Source organism: Phyllostomus discolor, chromosome 4, assembly GCF_004126475.2.
Source record: "Phyllostomus discolor isolate MPI-MPIP mPhyDis1 chromosome 4, mPhyDis1.pri.v3, whole genome shotgun sequence".
NCBI classification, from domain to species: Eukaryota; Metazoa; Chordata; class Mammalia; order Chiroptera; family Phyllostomidae; genus Phyllostomus; species Phyllostomus discolor.
The window spans coordinates 118431019-118452853 of record NC_040906.2 but is presented as its reverse complement, the minus strand read 5'-3'; the positions used below and the strand labels follow the sequence as shown (position 1 = coordinate 118452853).

The window sequence follows — 21835 nt, the reverse complement described above, 5'->3', positions numbered from 1 at the left end:
AGTATTTTACAACATACAGTGGTAGGTGGCCTTGGGCCCAAAGCCACTATTAATCCAGGTGTTAATCAGGGTGAAAGGCACCACTGGACCCTGCTCTCTTACTCAGACTGTTAAACTCAGTAGCCTTCTGGGTATGGGGCCTACAATTCCTTTGGAAGGGGATATTTACATATTTAAGTGTTTATAAAACCATTTGGCAAGCTAAGATGTTGAGTCAGACACTGGACTGATGGGCTACCTGTCTCACGTCGTATTTTTAAATTTAGCTGGTGTGATGTCTAATCTTGTGTATCAACTTGACTGGTGTCCAGCTATTTGGTCAAACATTATTCTAGATATCTCTGTGCCAGTGCATTTTGGATGAGATTAATATTTAAATGAGTGGATTTTAAGTAAAGCAAATTATCCTCCATAATGTATGTGGGTGACCTGCATTTAGTTAAAGGACTCAATAGAAGAAATTGAGGGAGAGAACATTCCTCCAGGAAACTGCCTTTGGACTCAAACTGCACCTCTTCCCTGACTCTCCAACCTGGTCACCTACCCCATCAGGTTTTGGGCTCAGCAAGCCTCCACAATCATGTGAGGCAATTCTTTAAAATAAATCTCATGATAGATAGATAGATAGATAGATAGATAGATAGATAGATAGATGATAGATTCAGACAGACAGAAAGAAAAACAACAGATATACAAGTATAGACACACACACACACGCGCGCACACGCATACACACACACCCTGATGGCTCTGTTTCTCCGGAGAACCCTGACCGAGACGCTTGGAATCCCTCACACTGCAGTGCACAGGGAGCCATCGGCACAGAGCTGATTCAGCCTTTATAGTCAACACTGCATAAATGCTGAGCATCTAGGAAGCCTCAAATGTATACTCGTTTCCTGGCTGCTTATTGAATGAAAAATCCCCAAGTAACCCCAGCAAGTTAAGCCTTTTGTGGCTGCTGAGAAAAATAACGTTTCTTTAAGTGTAGAACTCCCTATCTTCAAGTAGACCACAGACCACCTGCTAACGAGGCTTACCAATCAAATTATTAGGACAGACAATTTAGTATTAAAATTGGTAACAGTATGGAATACTATCTGATTTACACTAATAAGAAAAAGTGGGCAGCTCCAAGTACTTTTATCATGAAGAAAAGAATTTTTCCTCCACATGGTACCAGTCAATGTTGTGCTATATAAATGAGTCATTTTATGTCCAAAGAAAGTGCTCTGCCTGTGGCCTTTGTCACTTTGACCCTCTTTTCTGTATGATAACAACTAGCCTAGCATAATGGGAATCATGCATCAGAAATTGGGAAGTACGTCCCTGATTCTGCCTGGAACCAGGCTGTACAAGCACGGGCAAGTTGTCAGAATTTTTTGAGCTTATTTCCTTACCAGTAAAAAGAAAGAGCTGGACTGTATCATCCCTGAGAACAGTTCCAGCCCCACTATTGTAGGATTTTTAGCTGTAAACTTGAATATAATGTTTAATAACTTGTGTCTTCAGGGACAGGCTTCATGGGATAAAGCAACAAAGAGTTGAAATGTGACGTGAATGGTGACATAATTAACTTTCTACAGAAAATTGAGATTTCTTTCTTCTAGTACCTCAGTCAGGACTTAATCTTGCCAAATTTTGACATGAAAACTTGGCCTTTGACAGACATCTCCTGCGAGGTCGGCGAAATGAGCTTGTCATTTCAAGGACAACAACTGATTTATTGCCAATGCCGCTGGAAAACGAGTGTCTGCCACCATGACCATGACAGCGTTTTTACTTAACCTTTTCTGATGGGCTTGGTGGTCACATCACTGAGTGGGGTGTTTTGATATTGCATAATGAATTGTGTCAGCACTTGGAAGATCTGCACAGCTCAGTGACACACTATTTTCCAAATGACCCATTTGTGATCCATTTAAAGTGCAAGATGGGTGAATGGGTTTTAGTGAAACAGAAGCATTTCATTGATAGAGTTTCAAATTCCATCTATCAACTAAACTTTAGGAATCTTCCATTGTTGAGCTTGGGCATCTTATTAAAGAAAAATACCCACAATTATCTTAAAAGGCTATTAAATTACTCCTTTCTTTTCCAACTGTGTCTCTGTGTAAGACCAAAATTTATTCTCATATATACTTCAACCAGTTTATTTACTATATTACTAAATTTCTTTTTTAAAAAAGATTAAATCCATTTATTTTTAGAAGGGGAGGGAGAAAGAAGGGGAGAGAAACATTGATGTGAGAGAAAAACATCAATGAGTTGCCTCTCGCATGCGCTCCAAATGGGAACCGAACCTGCAACCCACACATGTGCCCTGACCGGGATCCGAACCAGCAACCTTTTGCTTTGCAAGATGACTCCCAACCAACTAAGCCACACACCAGTCAAGGCTATTACTAAATTTCTTTTTAAAATAGCTTATTTATAGCAAAATGTGTTATTTGTGTTATGTAATGTATTTATTGTTATATTTAAATGATTAAGTAATAAATATTTAAAATATTTCAGTTTTAATTTATAATATAATCAATATTGATAGCTATATCCCACATAAACAATTCTCAACATCTTTAAAGGCATATAAGAATTCTGAGACCAAAATCTTTGAGAATTGTTGTCTAAATAAATCTGTATTACCCACTTGAATTCAGAAAATTGCAGGAAGTTTTAAGTGCAATGACTGAAGCCAAAGAAGGAGGAGTCTGACCTACTCATAGTCATACAGTGCATTAGAGGCAGAGATGGGTCCAGAACCATGACCTCCTGCTGTTTTCTAGAACTCTCTTCAAAGTGCCAACATCAGAATTTCGAGACACTGAAGCCATAAAGAGGGAGTGATATCACCCTCCCCTCAACATGCGTCCACTCTAACAGGCACTGAGTATCAACTAATTTTTAGGCAGCCTTGCTTGTTGCTGCCGATGGCAAAATAAAGAAGGCATGGCCCTTGTTTCAGAGGTAGACAAGCTCATTGTATAGGGGGAGAGACTACATGAAAGGCAGTATCTCACAGCATGGAATGACTTACCCACATATAACATATAGTGTATAATCATGTAACCTATATAATAATTACCTTATGCTATTATTATCAGATGTATATAGTATATACTGTACATTTTGTTTTATTTTAACTTACTATATAATATAGCATAGTATAATATAGTATGTAATATAGTACAGTATAATACAGGATAACTTATAGTCAATACATTTGCTATATCTAAGAAATACTAAGAAAGTACTAGGAAGTACTTTGGGGTTGTAGCTGGCTGGCAATTGTGGGCATGCCCACTAGGCCCATGGCAAAGCGGAACTGTGAACTTGAGAAGTTCGCCATTAGCTGCACACAATTTTGCTTCCCGCACTTTCACACATGTGTTAGTTTCCTGTGGCTGCCGTAACCAATGACCATGAACTGGGTGGCTCATAACAGCAGAAATGCATCCTTTTGAAGCTCTGAAGTCTAGAAGTTTGAAATCAAGGTGTCAGTAGGGCCATGCCTTCTCCAAAGTCTCTAGGGAAGAATTTTTCTCTTGTCTCTTTTAGTTTCTGGTATTTTCTGGCAATCCTTAGTGTTTTTTGGTTTGTAGATGCATCAATTCGATCTCGGCCTCCGTCTTCTCATAAGGATGCCCGTCATGTTTAGGACCCAACATAAATCAATATGATTTCATTTTAACTTGATTTCATCTGCAAAGGCCCTATTTCCAAACCAAGTCTCACCTGTAGGTTCTGGGTGAATCTGAATTGGGAGAGAGGGACATTGTTCAGCTTAGGACACCACTTTCTGCCTTCTCCAGCCCCAGTGCTCAGGGGCTATTTGGACCAAAGTCCACCTGGATTTTCCCTCACACTTTTTAGGGCCTGGGGTCCCACTGAACCCCACATAGTTATTCTTGGTTGATATTTCTAGTGGTTGCCACAAGCTCACCATATTTAACCTGTGAATTTAACAAGTGGTTTTTTCAGGCCACAGAACTGGTGAATTGTGAAGGAAAAAAAGAAAAAGATGGGCAATCAATAGTAGAAAAACAAATAACCCAGTTAAAAATGGGCAAGGACTTGAACAAACATTTCTCCAAAGAAGACACAATGGCCAGCAGGTAGATGAGAAAAATGCTCAACACCACCAATTATCAGGGAAATGCAATTCAAAACCACAATGAAATATCACCTCACACTTGTCAGGTGGCTATTACTGAAAAAACAAATGACGAATATTGGTGAGAAAGTAGAGAAATCGCAACACTGCACGCTGCTAATGAGAATGCAAACTGGTGCAGCCACTATGGAAAACAATGTAAGGTTCCTAAAAAAATTAAAAATAGAATTACCATACAGTCCATTAATTTCATTTCTGAGTATTTACCCAAAAGAATTGAAATCAGGATCTCAAGGAGATAGCGCTCCCATGTCCATTGCAACACTGTTCACAATAGGCAAGGTGTGGGAACAGCCTAGATGTCCATCGACGGGTGAAAGGATAGAGGAAACGTAGTGTGCACGAAGTGGAACACCATTCAACCTTAGGAAGGAAGGAAGTTCTGGAAAATGTGGAACATGGGTGAACCCTGAGGACATGAGCCAAGTGAAATCAGTCAGTCACAGAAAGACAAGTACAGCACGATTCCATTTATACCCAAGTATCTAAAATAGTCAAAGTCATAGAATCAAAGAGCGGAGTGGTGACAGCAGGGGCAGGGGTGGGGGAATAGTGTTCCTAATCAACAGGCTGGCGCCCCAGTTGGGCGAGGTGAGTAGGCTCTAGGTGTGCTGGACAACGTTGCTCCCCTCTGTAGTCAACAATAGTGTGCTGTGCCCTTAAAAATTCGTTCAAGCATAGATCTCATGTTACGTGTTCTTCCCACAATAAATGAAAAGAAACAAAAGAAGCTGAAAGAGGGATGTGAAAACTATAATGGTTAATGACAGAATCTTCACATATTATTTCTATTGGTCCTTTGGCAATTCTCACCTACTAGGCCTCCAGTCATAATTTAAGACAATAATGGAAGAGTGAGTTGCTGTGACAGCCACCACCCTCTACACCTGTGGCCGGCTATGTGCACATGGACTAAAGGCTAGGACGCATGCATACACTTATAGCACCATCACCACCCAGCTGGGTGACCTTATGGGGACATGTTACCTGCCGGGGTCTTCAGCTTAGACTTTGGGCATGGCAGTTACAAGCCAGACCACCTAGATTCAATCCTGGGGCCCAGAGGCCAAGTATTTTCCCTCTCTGTGCCTCAGTTTCCACATTTGTAAAAGGGTGATAATATTTCACTTCTCACAGGAATAAATGAGTTAGTAATATATGTAAAGCACTTAGAATAATACCTGACAATATTGAAATGAGTTATCATTGTTGTCATTATTATATAATTTGTGTCTGGCTAATAACAGTTTCAGTATTTTACTGGTTCCTTCTTTAATTCCCTTATTACCCTCTCAGAGGTAAAACAGATGCTAATATGCAAATGTGGCTTTTGTTTTTTTGTTTTTTAATTCTTCACTTGTTCTTTACATTATAGCCAGCCCTGGGGGAGTGTTCCTTTGTTATGATGTCTTAAAGGGCCAAGAACCAGGTGCCTGTCAAGACAGTACCTCCCGGGAAGGTCTTAGGGAACTGACATCATAAACTCAAGTCATCTCCAAGCTAGTATTAAATTAATGGTTGCTTGTCTGAGTGTGGCTTTATCGGTAACTTTAGCTCTGTGGGCAGGCACACCTGTGCCCTCCCATCTCTCAGATTTTATATAACGGAGCTGTGGCGTCTCAACTACTCAGGGGCAGGTCTCTTTCCAGCACAGAGGAAAAGTGAGAACTGAATAGGGGTGGGGCTCTTGACGGGAGTTCAGGGAGAGGTAAAATAACTAATCTCATGGCAATTACCTACAGCCAACACCGTCAGAGGCGCCAGTTTCCCATTATAAACCTGAGCCTCTGCTGGGAGTGATTTGCAAGGCAGAAATAGGCACACAATTAGGCCCTCGCTATGAAAGAAAGCATCGTTCCCTCCCCGCTGGAAGGCCACAGCAAAGCAAACCTCAAGGGGGAAGTAGTGTGTTGTGTTGGGCTTTGGGAATGCATTTTTTTCTCCTTTTCTTTAAAATAAAAGTCTTAGTAAGTCCCTATTTCAGTGTGTTGGTTGGATTGTTTGCAGCTTTGCGAGGAAGCCTGGGGGCCTTGCTCCCTGGGCCTCCCTGTCGGAGGAGCCGGGCCTGGGCCACCAGATGAGGAGGCCCTGGTTACCAGGGTAGCCTACAGTAAACCAGAGCGAGTGGATGATTTCTCCCCCTAAGTACCACAACAGGGGACAATAAACCACTTTGTGGAAATCGATTATATAGAGATCACTTCTCCAGCCTTTCTGTTTGTTCGTATGTTTGCTGAAAACAAATTCTTACAAAATGCATGTAGCCCTGGCTGGCGTAGCTCAGTGGATTGAGCGCGGGCTGGGAACCAAAGTGTCCCAGGTTCGATTCCCAGCCAGGGTACATTCCTGGGTTGCAGGCCATAACCCCCAGCAACCGCACACTGATGTTTCTCTCTCTCTCTCTCTCTCCCTCCCTCCCTCCCTTCCCTCTCTAAAAATAAATAAATAAAATCTTTAAAAAAAAATGCATGTCTCTGCAGCACACTCAGAGGTAAAGCTAGGCTTGCCTTTCAGACTTTAACAACAAAAACAAAAACATAAACACGCTGTTCTGAGGGGGTGCTGGGGAGGAGAAATGTAATGATGAGCAGAAGCACGCAAGCACTCAGTCAGGCTGTCTGTGGTTGTTGCATGCATGCTCCTGTCTGTCTCCCCACCCAGCCCACAGAAGGCCATAAGCTCCTTGAGTAAATGCATTTGTGAATCCCCTGTGCAATTTTCTCCAGTGCCTTCCACATAATTGATAGTCAATATGTATTTGTTTAGTAAAAGGATAATATAAAATGAATGGTGTATTGACACTGAAGGTCAAGTACTAGTTAGAATAAGTATATTGATTAAAGTGTTGAGTCTGCTGACCAGTGAGATATAGAAAGATACAGTCAAAGTTTGAGGTGTTTGTATTCACAGCATCCTTGTGGGACAAAGACCAAATGGTCAAAGAGGGTAAGCCTCAGGTGAATGTATTTTTTTAGGTAGAGCCAAAGAAAAGCATTTCTAATTGTTAGAACTGTCCTCAGAATGGACTGCTTTGAAAGAGAAAAATTGCTGTTTAGTGGAAATATTCAAGCACAGACTAGATGATTACTTGGGGTATAGCAGTTGGTGGTCCAGTATCATTGGTTTTAGACTATGTCATGCTGAAGTTCTCTTTTTCCCTGAGATGCTCAGGTTCTATGGGTACAGAAAGGTTTAACTCCACATAATTGCCACGCTGGAAACTCCAATTATGTTTGGCGCTTATTGACTGAGCCCTTACCCTGTGCCAGGCACTGTCTGGCGTAGACACTAGGAAGACAGGGATGAATAACAGAGGGTAACTGCCCTTTGAATTAGGCTGGTCCATGGTTTTAGTCCGTTCTCTTCAGGCCATCGTTCAGTTTGGGTGTCAAAATCCTCTATTCCTTCTGGCTAATATGCACGTGCCAACTCAGGACTCTGGTTCCCTTTTTTCTAGGCTGGAATCGATGGGGAAAGCATTGGCAACTGTCCCTTCTCTCAGCGTCTGTTTATGATCCTCTGGCTGAAAGGAGTCGTGTTCAATGTCACCACTGTGGATCTGAAAAGGTAACAGATGCTATGTTAATGAGGAACGTGTTTAGCGGCAGGAACGAGGAACCTTCCATGAGGGAAGGAAAAAGCCTTCCCATGGCTCCTAGCAGCCCCCTGCTCATGCCTTGGCCAGATCCCTGGTTACAAGAGAGGCTGCAAAAGCCAGTATCTCACTTGGGGCTGAGCACTTTGCTGCCCATCAGCCAAGTTCAATTGGTAAGGAAAAAGGAGGGAGTAGACATTGCAGGTACAGTTGAGAATGTCTGGCATAAAATGGGCACAGATGTCTTCAAATCCACAAGCTAGCTATTCTAGCAGTTCCAGGGACCCCATCCTGGGAGACCCCAGCAGGACTTCAGGGGCAACAGCCGGGGTTTCCAGGGAGTTGGGATCCGGACCATTTCCCCTGCTCTGTTCTCATCCATGGAATCCCTTAATGCATGAGTTCTGGACTACACGCCGAGGAGGGAATGTTACCATGTTCCCTCTTCCAAAGTGCAGTCTTAATGCCTGGTAAAAATACCGAGCATGGCCCACTTTCACAGGAGCCACAGTTTTTATTTTATTTTATATTTTTCAGTTACAGTTTATTCAGTATATTTTTGTATTAATCCACACTCTTTTCAATCTTGTTTTCTGTTTCTTCTCTATTGCCTAGGCTATAAACATGGAATAGCTCAGAGCTCACTCCCTGAGCGTTTATCACATGCCTCGACTTTCTTCCCCTGGCGATCTTAGCATCTTCTCTCCCTCACCTTTGTGTAAATTATCCTCTGCCCAGAAGGCTGCTATCTTCTAGATATGTCCACTTGCATTTTCTATGATTACTTCGAAATCTATACATACTTTATCTACCACTGTTCCTTTGAGTTGGGCTCCCCTCCTGAATTCCTTTGATCTCCCATGTTATGGGCTCCCTTCTCTTGCCACCTCCTTTGTCAATCATTCTCCAGGCCAAGGCCTTCTCCCATGGTGCTCTCTCTTACCTCCAACCTCTCTCGTTCATTCTCACAGCCCATGCCTGGTTCGGGTCCCACTTCGGCCAGCGGGTTTGTATGTTTGTTCTTCAGACTGGTCTTTCTCCTTCCAGATCCTTCCAGATTTCTCTCTCTCTCTCTCATCCTTTGTATTGACATAAGGTGATTCTTCCTCAAACAATTCTCTAATCACATGGTTCTCCCAGCTCAGGATGCCTTCTGACACTCCCCATTGTCTGGGGAATAACTCATACTCGGCCTTCCTTTGTCTTTTCCTTGGTCCTTCCCAATATGCTCTCCCAACACTTCTCTGTGACCGAGCAGCCTCTGTCAGGCTGGACTACCTTCTGCCGCCCTTGTTCTCTCCAGCCCCGGGCTAGAATGCTCCCTCTGTCTCATAGAGGCTGTCCCCACCTTCCTGAATGGACAGATTGTCCCAGCGCCCCTGCAGCTTCTGCCCCTTCCACCCCTCCACTCTCAGGCACATCTGTCCCTCTAACCTCCCACCAAACTCCCCCAGCACCTTTGTCTGGCAATGTTGTTTGGTATTTTACCAGCTCATGGCATCCACAGTCCCTGCACTTTACAACTGGTGACTACTTTTCCATAAGAACAAAAAAATCACACAACATATGACCTTGTGAAGGTCTTACTTCTTCCCTTTATATGAGGAAGCTGAGATGGAGACATTTAAATGGCTTGGCCAAGGTGCCCATCTAGAATTGGAGGGGCTGCTTCTAAAGACTGGTTTTCTTGGTCTAAATACCAATGCTCTTCACAACACATCAGTTACGAAGCTTGTTTTTCCTTTGAATGAGACCTTAAATCCCTCAAGAAGAGGCTGGGATCAAGTTTTAAGTTTTCTTATATCTGCCATAGCAATGACTTATTCAGATCCCTAGTTAGTATCTGTCAGATAAATGGACACACATCTGCCATGAAGTTATTATCTGTGACGGCTAAAGAGAGTAGACTTTCTTATGGTTTGAGAGAAGAGCTTCCTTCAGTGGAGACGAGGAGGTCTCTGGATTATGGTTGATAAACATGGACTTGTGTGTTACCTGGAGCTCTGAGCAGAGAGGGAGTGCCCCGCATTCCTCGGATGCTTAAGGTGTTCCTGCATATCTGTTATCAGTTCAGTCTTGCAACACCCCTTGTGGTGGGACAGCCAAGTATCACAACTCCTGTTTTAGATAAGGAAACTTCTACAGGAGGAGGTAGAGGAGGGGGAGAAGGAGGAGTTGGAGAAGAAGAGGGAGGGGAAGAAAGGAAGGAAGGAAGGAAGGAAGGAAGGGAGGGAGAGGAGGAGAGGGGAGGGGAGGGGAGGGGAGAGGAGGGGAGGGGGGGAGGGGGAAGATATGTAATAGTTAAGGAATTTTTTTAAATGTATGATATAATATGATACAATGAAGTTCAGCAATTTCTAAGAAAACTGATTTCTTATCCTGGCACTACCATTTACTAGCTAAGTGACCTTGAACGAGTTACTTTACTTTTATGAGCCTTGATTTCCTCATCTGTGCAATGTCGTGCCTGGCTTATAGGGTCACTGTGAGGGTCAGTGAGCAGGCCATGGGGAGGCCTTGCATGCAGTGCTGGCCAGGCTCAGAGCAGGAGCTCCACGTAAGTTGACTGTTCTTAGCACCATCTCTGCCCTCAGGGGGCTGGCAGTCAGCCAGCAAAAGAAGACTGGTGCACATTCAGTAATCCATAAATTCAACTTGGCAATATGTACGTAAATGCTAAGTATACCATTTCAAGCATACATGCTGAAGAGGGCCAACAAAGAGAGAGGGCCGCACCTGACCAGCGCCCACTGGACACGTCCAGCAGAGCTTCAGCAGCTGTGGGTAGTACCTCCCAAGGATGTCCGACTCCAGAGGCCATTGTTCTCTCCAGTCACAAGAAAAAGAAAACCCATGAAGCTCTGTATCTTTAAGCCACAGAGAGGTAATTGCTAAAAAATAAAGTCAGTGTAGATTTCCCCTCCCCGCTGAGAAGCCAAACATTGCTGCCTCCTGTCAGCTCTAAAAACAGGAGGAGGCGGCCAAGAATGTCCTTTTATTGTCTGAAAAGAGGGACACACACAAAGCAAACAAAAGGAGTAAGTAAATTAGATTTTAAAAATACTTTCAGTCTCAATTGCCTTAAGGAGTTCCCAGTGCCCCAGAATGAAGCTGGACACTGTGTCTGGGAGACGACGGGAGGGGAGTAGCACCGTAATTGAAATTCTTCTCTTCCCCTCCCATACTGATTACTCCAGGAATTTGTTTCATTACAGATTCCTCTTCTCTCGTTGTTTACTTTTTTCAGTTCCTCCATCTGAAGTTTTCTAATCCAGACTCCCACAAGGAGTGCTGAGTCTCACAGAGAGCATTTGGGGTGAATCTGGTGCCCTAGTCCTCTGGTGGAGGGCTCCGTCTTCCTGCTCTTGTTTCTTCTCTCCCTGCTCTCGTCTCAGGGCAGCCCTCTCCCTCCCCCTTTGCCCCATCCGCCAACCCTACTTCCTCTGACTTTGCTCCAGCTCTGCTCTTGCATTCCGACCAGCTGGTGAAAGAAGTGTACTGGTGGGTGTGAAGGTCACCCCCTCCTCACCCCATCAACCACAAGGTCGCTAGCTTTCCCATTGAGTACACCCTTAACAACACAGAAGATATTTCTTAGTCTAAAAGTGCAATATTGAATCCATTAACATACAAAGTTTGGAATTCTGAAGAGTGCCTTTTTGTTAAGCTAATTGTTGAAGGAACTTTTGAAAGCAAAGCCTGACCTCTGCCCTGGGCATTGAAAGCTTGGCACTTGTCATTACTCCCTGTTTTTTAATAGTACTCAACTCCTTCCTCTTAACTTGCTCCTCTCTCTCGGACTTCCTGTGCCACATCACATCCCCTCAGAACCTTCTCCAGCCTCCCTGCCCTGCACTATAAGTCTGTTTTTGCTGACAGGCACATTGGACAGCACAGGGAGTCTCGTTTATAGGTTTCCCTGAACATAAGATGCCCTGGTGTAACCCTCCACCTGAACCTCCCTCTTTCTACAGGAAGCCAGCCGACCTGCACAACCTGGCCCCTGGCACCCACCCACCCTTCCTGACCTTCAACGGGGATGTGAAGACCGACGTCAATAAGATCGAGGAGTTCCTGGAGGAGACTTTGACCCCTGAAAAGTAATGAGTTGTTTGTTTCTGCAGTTAATGACAGGGAGGGGGCAGGGAGGGGTCCGTGTTGAAAGTGAAAAAAAAATCAGTGTTAACTTTGAGGTGGCAGATTTCCTAAGGAGCATCATTAATTCAGAGCATAGAACCCTCTTTTCAAAGAGAGTCTGGGACACCCCTCCTTACCCACAAAGGGCTGCCTGTCTCAAAACTGCTCCAAGAAGTCCAGCCCCAAGTGCCCCTGTGAAATGGAGCCGATCACTTCCTCCTAAACAGAGTGACTTTGGGAGCACTGGGAGGGCTTCCAGCCCTTCATCCCCCTGAGGAAGTCCTCTCTCCAGTTCACTTTGCCTGGAAGGCCCTCAAATGAGGGCAAAGTCTCCCTAATTTCGGAAGGAGGGCTGAAAGGCTAATGGAATGAAAATAAGCCAGGAGAGAGGTAACTCATAACTTCAGACTACACCAAAGCATACATAAGAGTTGTAAATTAGACCAGATCTGGTCTGAGCTCATCATTAAGCATGAAAAAACTGACTGAAAGCAGCGTCTCTTCTGAAAATGAGCACCGGGAGGGGAGAGACCGGAGGGCTGTAAGTCCCCGTCAGGTACAATAAATAAGCTGTGCCGGATGGGAAATAGGGGTAAAGAAAAGGCAGGTGAATTCTGAAAGTAGCTGGAAATTAGAGTTGCTCATTATACTGAATTGTAATGGGGGATGAAATAATCACAAGTGTGTTTTATTGATAGAAAAATAATATTACATAGAGTTCAGGCTCTATCCTGAAGGGTACACAGAAAACACGCTAGAGAGTGAGCAAACACTCTCTCAGCAAACACGCTAGAGGATGGTTTTCAGGTTTCCTTTCAGGGTGGGGGGTGGGGAGGGCACAGGTCTGAAGAGTTGGGGGTGGAAAAATCAACTGGGAGGAGTCCACTGGAGACTGTCCAGGCAAGAGGGACCATGGGCTCAGCTACGGCAGTGACAGTGAAATGCGGGAGCGGGGAGGAAGGACTCAGGACACACTGAGTAGGTAAAGGAAGTGGGACTTTACAAAAAAACCACCTTGTTGCATTTATTTTAAGGTTTTATTTATTTATCAACACTTACATTGCTCACTTTGTGTGCCCCAGGAGATAGATTACCCTCCTTTTAGAGTTGGGGAAGCTGAGGCTTGGGGAGGTTGAATGACTTGCCTAAAATCATACAGCAAATCATAGTTAAAACTCCCAGCTGGGCTTGGATTAAAATTGAACCTATATGCATTCTTCCTAAAAAGCATCCCTTGTTGCCGACATTAGCACAATTAACTTTCACACTGAGAACAGAGTCAAGCTCATTGGAAGCAGCTGAGCAGAGACTTTAACTAAGTGCGAACACAAAAGAGCTGGGCAGCCCCACCCACAGCGCCCACCTCAACCACTCACTTCTCTGAACAGGGCCGCAGCCTCCTCGCTGGAAGGGCCCCGAGGGGGCTCAGGCTCCACCCACCCCTGTCCCTTAGGACTTGACCTCAAGGTTGGCGCTGGTTTTTTAGGTGGGAATGGGAAATTGGAGCAGTGAGGAGCACAGTCCCACTTGGCCCTTTGCCAGGTGGATGGGGAGAGGTGTGCAGGGGCTGGGCTGAGCCTGCAGTCCTGGGGTCCACTCTCAGCTCTACCGGACATGTGCTGTGACCCCTCAAATCAGACTCTTCTCTGCTTTCGGCCCCCGTTAGGCTGCTCTGGGACAGGGAGACCACAGAGCCCTTTCTGCTCTCAGATTCTTCACACCCGCCTTAGGATTAGCCAGGCACCCTCGTCCTCCAATCCAGCTGTGCCTTTACCAGCTGTTTGTCTAACTCGGGGTCTCCAGTCTACATCCACAGTGGGACAAGGGAGCCCACGAGACCCCTGGAATTGTGTGCCCCGTGTGTGCAGGTGCAGTCTTCCAGAGGAGGTCCATCACCTGACTTATCATTACTGTTTCATCAGATTCTGAAGTTTCCCTTATCCCAATAGCGCTAAGCAGAGTTGGACACAGATGTTCCTTTCTCTCCACCCAGTCCACCTGCATTACCTGTCCTGAGCTCTGCTTCCCCTGGTGTGGGGCCCTTTCTGGGCTGCAGCTGTGTGTAGGAGGTTTTCCTAAGTGCCTTCCTGCTAACAGTCCCCCACACTCAGGTAGCAAAACCTTGGATGGAACTGTTAAAATGCACAACTTCAGAAGGCCACCGTGGGGGCCCTGGTGATGAGACCATCCACCATTCCAGAGCCCGCGGGGTGTCCCTAGATGCCTTGGTACAGGTTGGACTGAGGGCAGGTGCCATAGTTACCTCCTGATAGATGTTACCAAGCCCGTGCTGCAGTCCCACAGAGGGAGCCCCGCTCCTCTGTCCACAACCGGCCACCAGCCTCTGCTGGCTTCCCACTGACTTGAGAAGGGAGGTTGGGTGGCCTGGGTGGGTCCTCAGGTCCCTGGAGGAGCACCGCTGACCCTCTGGCTCTCTAGGGGGCAGCAAAGTCCCCGTGACTGTTTGAGGAGCGCTGGCCAGCCATGTGTTTCTCATCACTCCACTGTTTGTAAAAGCTGCCAGAGAGCCAAGAAATTGTGGGAGCTTTTTCCCTCTTAACTTTACTTTTTAAAGGGAAAAAAACCCACATACAAACACTCCAACACTTTTTGAAAGATCGCATTCGGGCTCACGAAGCATTTGGTGTCAAAATGAGGAATCCAGGAAGTCTCAAGTACTTTCTAAATGAGAGAACTTCCATCCCTTTCCTTACAGGGACCCAGTCAGTGCTCAACAGGGAAGCACTGGGATTAACCTTGAGACCTGCTGGTCCTACCTTTGATCTCTGTGGGATGGATTAGTGGTGAGACCTGCTGGTCCTTACCTTTGATCTCTGTGGAATAGCTAGAATTAATAGGATTCAGAACCAAGAGTCAGAAGACCTACCTCTGGCTACCTTTCTACAGTGTTTGTCTTAAGCCCTGGGCAGGCCTCTCTCCTGCTCAGACCCTCCTGACTTCTTCATCTCTAAACTGAGGGGGTGACACTATCTGGGCTCTAACATGCTTTTCAGCAAGAATTCTGTGATGCCATGAATATTTAAAAGTGCTTTCCCAGAGCTCGCTGCTGTTTAAAATAACCCTAGTGCATGGATGCTGTGATAAAAATTCAGTGGGGAGAGGGTAAACTGATACCGTCTAGTCTCAAGGCATGTCATTTAGTCAGTCAGCTAACAAGCAATCCCTGAGGGTTCAGAACACTGCCAGAATTGGAACACACTTTGAATTCATTATTTTAAGAAATGTTTACAGACATCTCACAAAGCTATTCTTCTAACCCTCTGGGAGGTGGAGAAACAGCCTCAGTACCAACGATAGAAATGGCACAGCAGCTGAGAATATGGGCTATGGAGTCAGAATACCAAGTTCTAATCTGTCTGTATCACTAGGTTGTGCTGCGGTAACAAGTTAGCCACGAAATCTCAGTGACTTAAAAGAATATGGGTTTACATCTCACTCCTGCAATATCTGAATGGGTGGTGTGGCCCTCTTTCATCTTTAGCCTTTTTTTAAAAAATGAAGATTTTATTTATTTAGTTTTTAGAAAGAGGGAAGGGAGGGAGGAAGAGAGGGCAAGAAACATTAATTTGAGAGAGAGATATCCATCAGTTGCCCCTTGCACATGCCCCAACCAGGGACCAAACCCGCAATCCAGGCATGTACCCTGACTGGGAATCAACCAGCGACCTTTAGCTTTGTGGGGGGACAATGCCCAGCCACTGAGCCACGTTGGTCAGGGCTCCATCTTTAGCTCTTGGAATATGTTTCTTCCAAGACTCCTTCAGCAGGCAAAGAGCAAGAAGAAAGATCATGCACAATGTTTTTAAGGGCCAGTGCCGTGAATGGTTACACTACTTCCCCTCCCATTCCACTGGTGAAAATCCAGTCACATGACTCCACCTGAGAGGGAGAAGCTGGGAAATGCAGAGAAGCACATGGATACCTACTGAGCATCAGTGGTCTCTGCTATAAGTAAATTACTTAACACCTTTTTTATATTTAATTTTCACATTTACAGCATGATGACCATAATGTTGATCTCCAGGGACTGTTACAGAAGATAGTGCTACTTAGCCTAGAGACTGACATAGAGTGAGAGCTCATTAAATGGCAGCTTGAAGAGTTAGGAAAGGAGGTCAGTGCCTCTTTCGTGACTGTCTCCCAGATGCAATTGTGAGGACAACTGGTGAGCTTGGATTTTAAAACCAGAGATCCCAGTGGGTGTCTTTTAGTGAATAAGCCAGATTCTGTCCACCTTCAAGGATCATTTGTTTAAGTAGCAGAGACGGGACAAAGCAAGCACTCAGTCAAGGACCGAAAGAGTCAGAAGCATTAACCTGCTTTCTAAGTGAAGATTTGGTGAGGTGAGGAAGCAGGACTAATGGAGAAGAGACAGGGGCAGTCCATCCACTTTTTAGGTAATTAGAAAAAGAAGGGTTCATTACTAGGGCTGCCAGGGGAGGCCCTGAAATCAGCAAAAGTCACTCCATGAGGACAGGAAGACTGACTCTCTTTTTCTCCAGTGTAGCCCCAACGCCATGTTCAGGGCTTGGCCTCTGGTAGATGCTTCCTGCATGTTGATTAAATTGCATAGGGGCCCATGGTTCAGTGGTGTGGCGGTCAGTGCTAGTCAGTGAGAGGTCAGCTGAGATGCAAGACCAGTCTGAGCACCTCCATCTGCAATCATGTATGTGTATATATACAAAGGAAAGATTTTTTTCTGAGGAGAGGCCAACTGCTTTACTTCCCAGAATGAAGCTTGTCTTAGACAATGAGCATGTCTAAGATGAATGCATTTGAAATAAAAGATCTTACAAACAGTGGAAAGAAATTTTCCTTAGTTAGAGCAGAGGCTGGCAACTTTTCTATAAAGAGCTAGACAGTGAGCACTCATGTGCTGGCCTGGTGGGCCGTCAGGCTCTGTCACAGCTCCACTCTTACAAAGTGAAAGCAGCCATAGGCAGTATGTCAATGAATGGACAGAGCTGTGCTCCAATAAAGTTTACTTATGAATACTGCAATTTGAATTTCATATTATTTTCTCATGTCACAAGATAATGTCCCTCTTTTGATTTTGTTTAATCATTCAAAAGTGTAAAAGCTATTCTTAGCTCCTGGGAAGTACACAAACAGATGTCCAGCTGGAGCTGGCCTACCAGCCGGAGATTGCTGACCTCTGAGTTAGAGAAATTCTCCATTTCCTTGACTGTTACCAGACCACATCACAGCCATATTTCAAAGATGTTTCTATAAATGAAACAATATTCTCTAGTCTTTTGGAGAAAGAGAATGGATTCTGTAGCCCACTTATTGCATATTTAAAATACAGTGTAAACATAGAGTAAAATAAATGTACTTAAGATCCTGTAATCTCACCAAAGCTAGTCACCAAAATTCGTGAGGTGAGCATTTGAAGACACACTTCCCATAAGGATAAACTTCAAATGGGACATTGTGCTCTACAGGAAAGTCTCAGTGAATCCTAGTGCTTAGAACACACGCAGCACCTTCATGGCTCCCTGAGCACATGGCCCTTTGTCCTGTCTTGGATTTGGTACCACCCACCCGTGTTTGGCCAACACTGATCATGAAGAAATGACCAGGTTACTGGAAGGGTGATCAAATGATGGCATTAAAAATATTTTAAAAATCTCTAACAAACCCAAACCCAAATGAAAATATATTTTCTAGACCCTTCTCTCTTCACATTAATACTTTATCAAGCAAAAACAAAGCACTTGGGATAATAACTTAAGACCATCAATTCTAAGAGCATGCCAGATTCTGTGTGAGAAAGCCAAAACAGAGAAGGGTTATCCTAAAGTCCCATGTCCTGGCTGATTACCTATCATCTTTAAGTAAAGCTTGCTTTATGCCCCCAATCAGGGCAGATGAATTTGATAACCCCTGGTACACTCAGGAAGACAGACATGTGTGCAGAGCCTGTGCAGAGCGCCCCCTCCTGGTGGATGGAAAGAATTCATTCACTCTGCTCTGCCAAGCTCCAGCAAGGCTTTGAGAGCTTTGAGGGTAAAAAACAGCAAAATCAAAGAGAGGCCCAGGAGAAGACACTTAACAACTGGGCTTTCCAAAATGAAACTGCTTGGGCTGAACTCCTGGCTCTGCTACCTGGCCACATAAGCTTAGAGAACTTTCTGAACCTCTCTGTGCCTCGTGTTTCTCAAGCGGGGCACAGAGAAGTGCCGACAGAGTTGTGAGGAGTAAACGAGGAGTCCGTGTGAGGGGCTGGTAGAGCGTCTGGCACAGAGCAGGCACTCGGTACAAGCTGGCCTCTGCAGATAGCAGAGGAGCGCGTGAGGGACGGGAGGGGCACTGCCCCAGTCACAGTGACTGGGTGCTCACGGCACTTGCACTGCTCATTATCCGTGGGCCCTCAAAGGGACACTTAACCTCTCTGGTCTCCAGTTGCTTTCCCTGTAACATGAGGGTGACATCGCCTTCTGTCGCTGCCTGATGGCAGGGGGCTGGACCCAGGGACATTCTGAGGACTCATCCAGTGGCCATATCTGAAATTAATCAGCTACCTAGCATAGCCCAAGAGTGGTCAGTCTTAGCTAGTGTTCAGTAGAGGGGCAGAAAAAAATGAAAGAACAACAAATAATCTGTAAAGGCTTTTTGGTTCAAATTATTTAAGACATTAAACAAACAGAAAAAAAACTATTACATTTTCAATATAAAGCAACCAAACAGCTCACAGTTGACAGCTATTCACCCAGAGATCACACAGGTCCACATAATTGATAGTGATGATAACCAGGCAATGGTCTGACCTCTCCTCCCACCCCCGCCTGGCCATTCACATCAAGTGCTTGTGAGATCATTTTTGGGTGGAAATGGGGTCAAAGCCAAGGATTCCCACACATACAATTTTATCTCATTCTGTCTCAAGGACTGTTTTCTCAATGGTAAACAGTCCTAACCCCAGTTTGCCTTTTATATTCTTCTGGCTTCAAAATGAAAAAACGTGCAAGAAAGAGGGACTGAGCATTGCAAAGCTGTATCTATGCCTGGAAACAAGACATTTGAAACACTCATCCTGCTGATGGAGTCTGGTCCTTATCGTACCACTGCACACAAATAAGGAGCGTGCAAAGGGTGTTTCAGAAGAGGAGCATGGGAATCCTTCCTTTTGAGAAACGGTTTCGAGGCCTCAGTGCCAAGGTGCCTAGCAAACCCCCTTGCTCCCAGAATTAGCTCCGTGCTGCCAAGATATGACCACAGGCCTGGTAGTGAATAGCTATTTTAATGTGCGTTGGGGAAATGTCAGGGACATCGCCTGGTATACAGCGAGCTTGTTCAGAATTTTGACTGGGGCCTTTTGCCGGTGCATTGTTATTGGTGGTCCAGGAAGAGGGCAGGCCCTGGCCCCTCTGAATGGTGTTCTGGTTCCCAGCCTCCAGACTGTGTCCCCGCAGGCAGCTCACAGGCCTGTTTTTGTCTGTTGGTGAACTAGGACTGAGAGGCCCACCCTCCATAAAGGGTGGGAGTAAAACCCCCAAAGATCCGTAGACCCGGCTAGAAACAGGAGTGTTGCTTGAGATGGGAACAGACTCTCTTAAAGGAGCTCCAAGTTCTCACTGATCTTAGAACCTGTGCCTTTCCTTCCAGGTACCCCAGACTGGCTGCAAAACACCGGGAATCCAACACAGCAGGCATCGACATCTTCTCCAAGTTCTCTGCCTACATCAAAAACACAAAGCAGCAAAACAATGCCGGTGAGTGACGCCCTGTCACCAAGTCTCCCTGGCAGTGCTGTCCCCTGCCCAGGACATCTCAGGTACTCAGGTCAGAGAAGCACCTGGGAGCACTGCTGCTTGTTATTCGTCCCTTTTCACGCAGGGGAGGGACTTGTAGATCCTGCTTTCTGGCTAATGCAGGAGAAAAGGCCAACGGGCCTTATCGCTGAATGGGAGGGAGGCATGCGGTGTGTGTTCTGAGCTAGCTGGAACGCAGGGCATGGTGTCCTGCACAGAAGGGTCCCGCCTCATATAGAGGCCCGTTTGTCCCAAATTCATGAGCCTGCTCGTGCTCTCTGGAAGGCCTGGTTGGAGCAACAGGTTTCTTCCGGTGCCTGAAAGATTTCTCAGGGGGTTGTCAGAGGCCATGGTGAGACAGCGCAGTCACCACAGTGGTGAATGCTGAAGACAGAGCCCGGCTGGCTGCGTCCTCCCTACTGCCTGCCTCAGGCACAGGGGTGCTGGGGCAGCTGCTTCTCAAAGCCTGGGTCCTCCCCCTCTGGCCTTGGCCACAGAGCTCAGCCCTGGGTTCTCTTGTGCTGCCTCCTCAGAGGGCTTTGAGTGCCCCATAAATGCTCACAATACTTTTAGTCCCTCCTTGGGCACTGTCCTTTCAGAATTAGCTAGAACCATTGAGTAGAACCATCAAATTGAGCATGTAGAACACTGGAAGAACTGCTGGGCCCTAGAGAAGAAAGCAGGAAGGATGAGAAAGTTTGCCTGCCCTCTGAATGAGAGAATGAAGGAGACAGCCTTATAGGTGGGAGCCAGAGTAACCAGCACAGAGCCAGAGTAACCGCTTCACGAACCTCTGCAAATGAATGACCATCAGATAAACACGCAATGGACCAGAACAGGTGGTCCAGGGCTCACAGGAAAAAGGTCACTCTCCAGACCAAGGTGACCAGGAGAGGCAACCCTGAATGGGTGAAAGAGAAGAAATTCTGGCAGGCACAGAGTTCAGATAGCAGGAAGTAAATAATTCAGTAATGGTTACTGAGGACCTGAATTGTGCCAGACACAGAAATAGATTCTAGAAAAAGAACTAATGAAAGATGCTCCCATCCCTTGAGGCCTGGTTGATGCAGAAGAAAAGGCTTAAATTCACAAAGTGTCAAATAACTAGACAAGAGATAAATGGTGGCTTAATCAAAGGGAGTCTAAAGAACTGACTATCTTGTGGAAAGGAGAAAATATCTACCAAGTGTGTTCAGAGCAGGAAGAATTTACCATCAGGGCCTTTGAGAAAGTTTCTTGAAAAGTTCAACTGGATCATAAAGGTAAAAAGGGAATCAGTTGTCTGGAAACATTGGGTGGATGTTGTGGGGAGGGTGAGAAAATGCCAGCAGCAGAAAAGTGGCTGGAGCTTACAGTGCCAGCCTGGGAGACTGGATTTATTGAGGGGGCAATGGCAACCATTAGAGGTGCATGAGGAGGCACTATAAGGAGAGTGGTTTTTAGGGACCATAAGAACAAAGATGTGGAAACTATTTTAAGTATATTCAGTGCCCTTGCTCTGTTGCACTTGTACCCTGTGGTGGGTTGAGTAATGTCTTCCACAAACTCATGTCCACCCAGGACCTCAGAATGTGGCCTGATTTGGAAATAGGGTCTTTTCAGATGCAGTTAGTGGTCTTGAGATGACATCACCCTGGTGATCTAAATCCAATGACTGGTGTCCTTACAAAAAGAGGAGAGGACACACAGAGACATATGGCAGGAGGCCATGAGAAGATAGAGCAGAGAGTGGAGCCACAAGTTAAGGGCCCCGTGGGGCCACCAGAGGCTGAGAGAGGCCAGCAAGGTGCCCTCTAGAGCCTGGGGAGGGAGTATGGCCCTGCTGACACCTTGATTTTGGCCTCCTGGCCTCTAAGATTGTAAGAGAATAGATTTCTATTGTTTTAAGCCACCAGTTTGTGGCACTTTGTTGTGGCCATCCTGAAAACGAGTGTAGCTCCCCAGAGCCACCGTGTGAAAGGGCCGTTACTGCCACTTTCCCTGCTGAGGACTCGGAGGCGAGTGAGAGGACCAGAGGCTTGTCCTCGCCTCCCCTCCTGCCCCTCAGAGCTGGCTCTCGGCTCCAGTTTTCAGATTCCACACGCAGTGCCCTTTCCCTCAGCCACAAATACCTCCCTTCATACTTGTCAAAGCACCCTCAGAAAGTTTATCTCA

The 21835-nt window shown here is 45.7% G+C and overlaps 1 protein-coding gene across 3 annotated transcripts in view; it reads left to right on the top strand.

The window, feature by feature from the left end:
* Nucleotides 1-21835, top strand: part of CLIC5 (chloride intracellular channel 5) — a 147999-nt gene that overhangs the window by 96035 nt on the left and 30129 nt on the right. For all 3 annotated transcript variants that reach the window (XM_028509904.2, XM_028509903.2, XM_036024181.1), the window contains exons 2-4: nucleotides 7632-7741; nucleotides 11744-11869; nucleotides 19536-19642. In XM_028509904.2, coding sequence (XP_028365705.2) covers nucleotides 7632-7741; nucleotides 11744-11869; nucleotides 19536-19642 — 343 coding nt within the window. The remainder of the gene's footprint in view (nucleotides 1-7631; nucleotides 7742-11743; nucleotides 11870-19535; nucleotides 19643-21835) is intronic.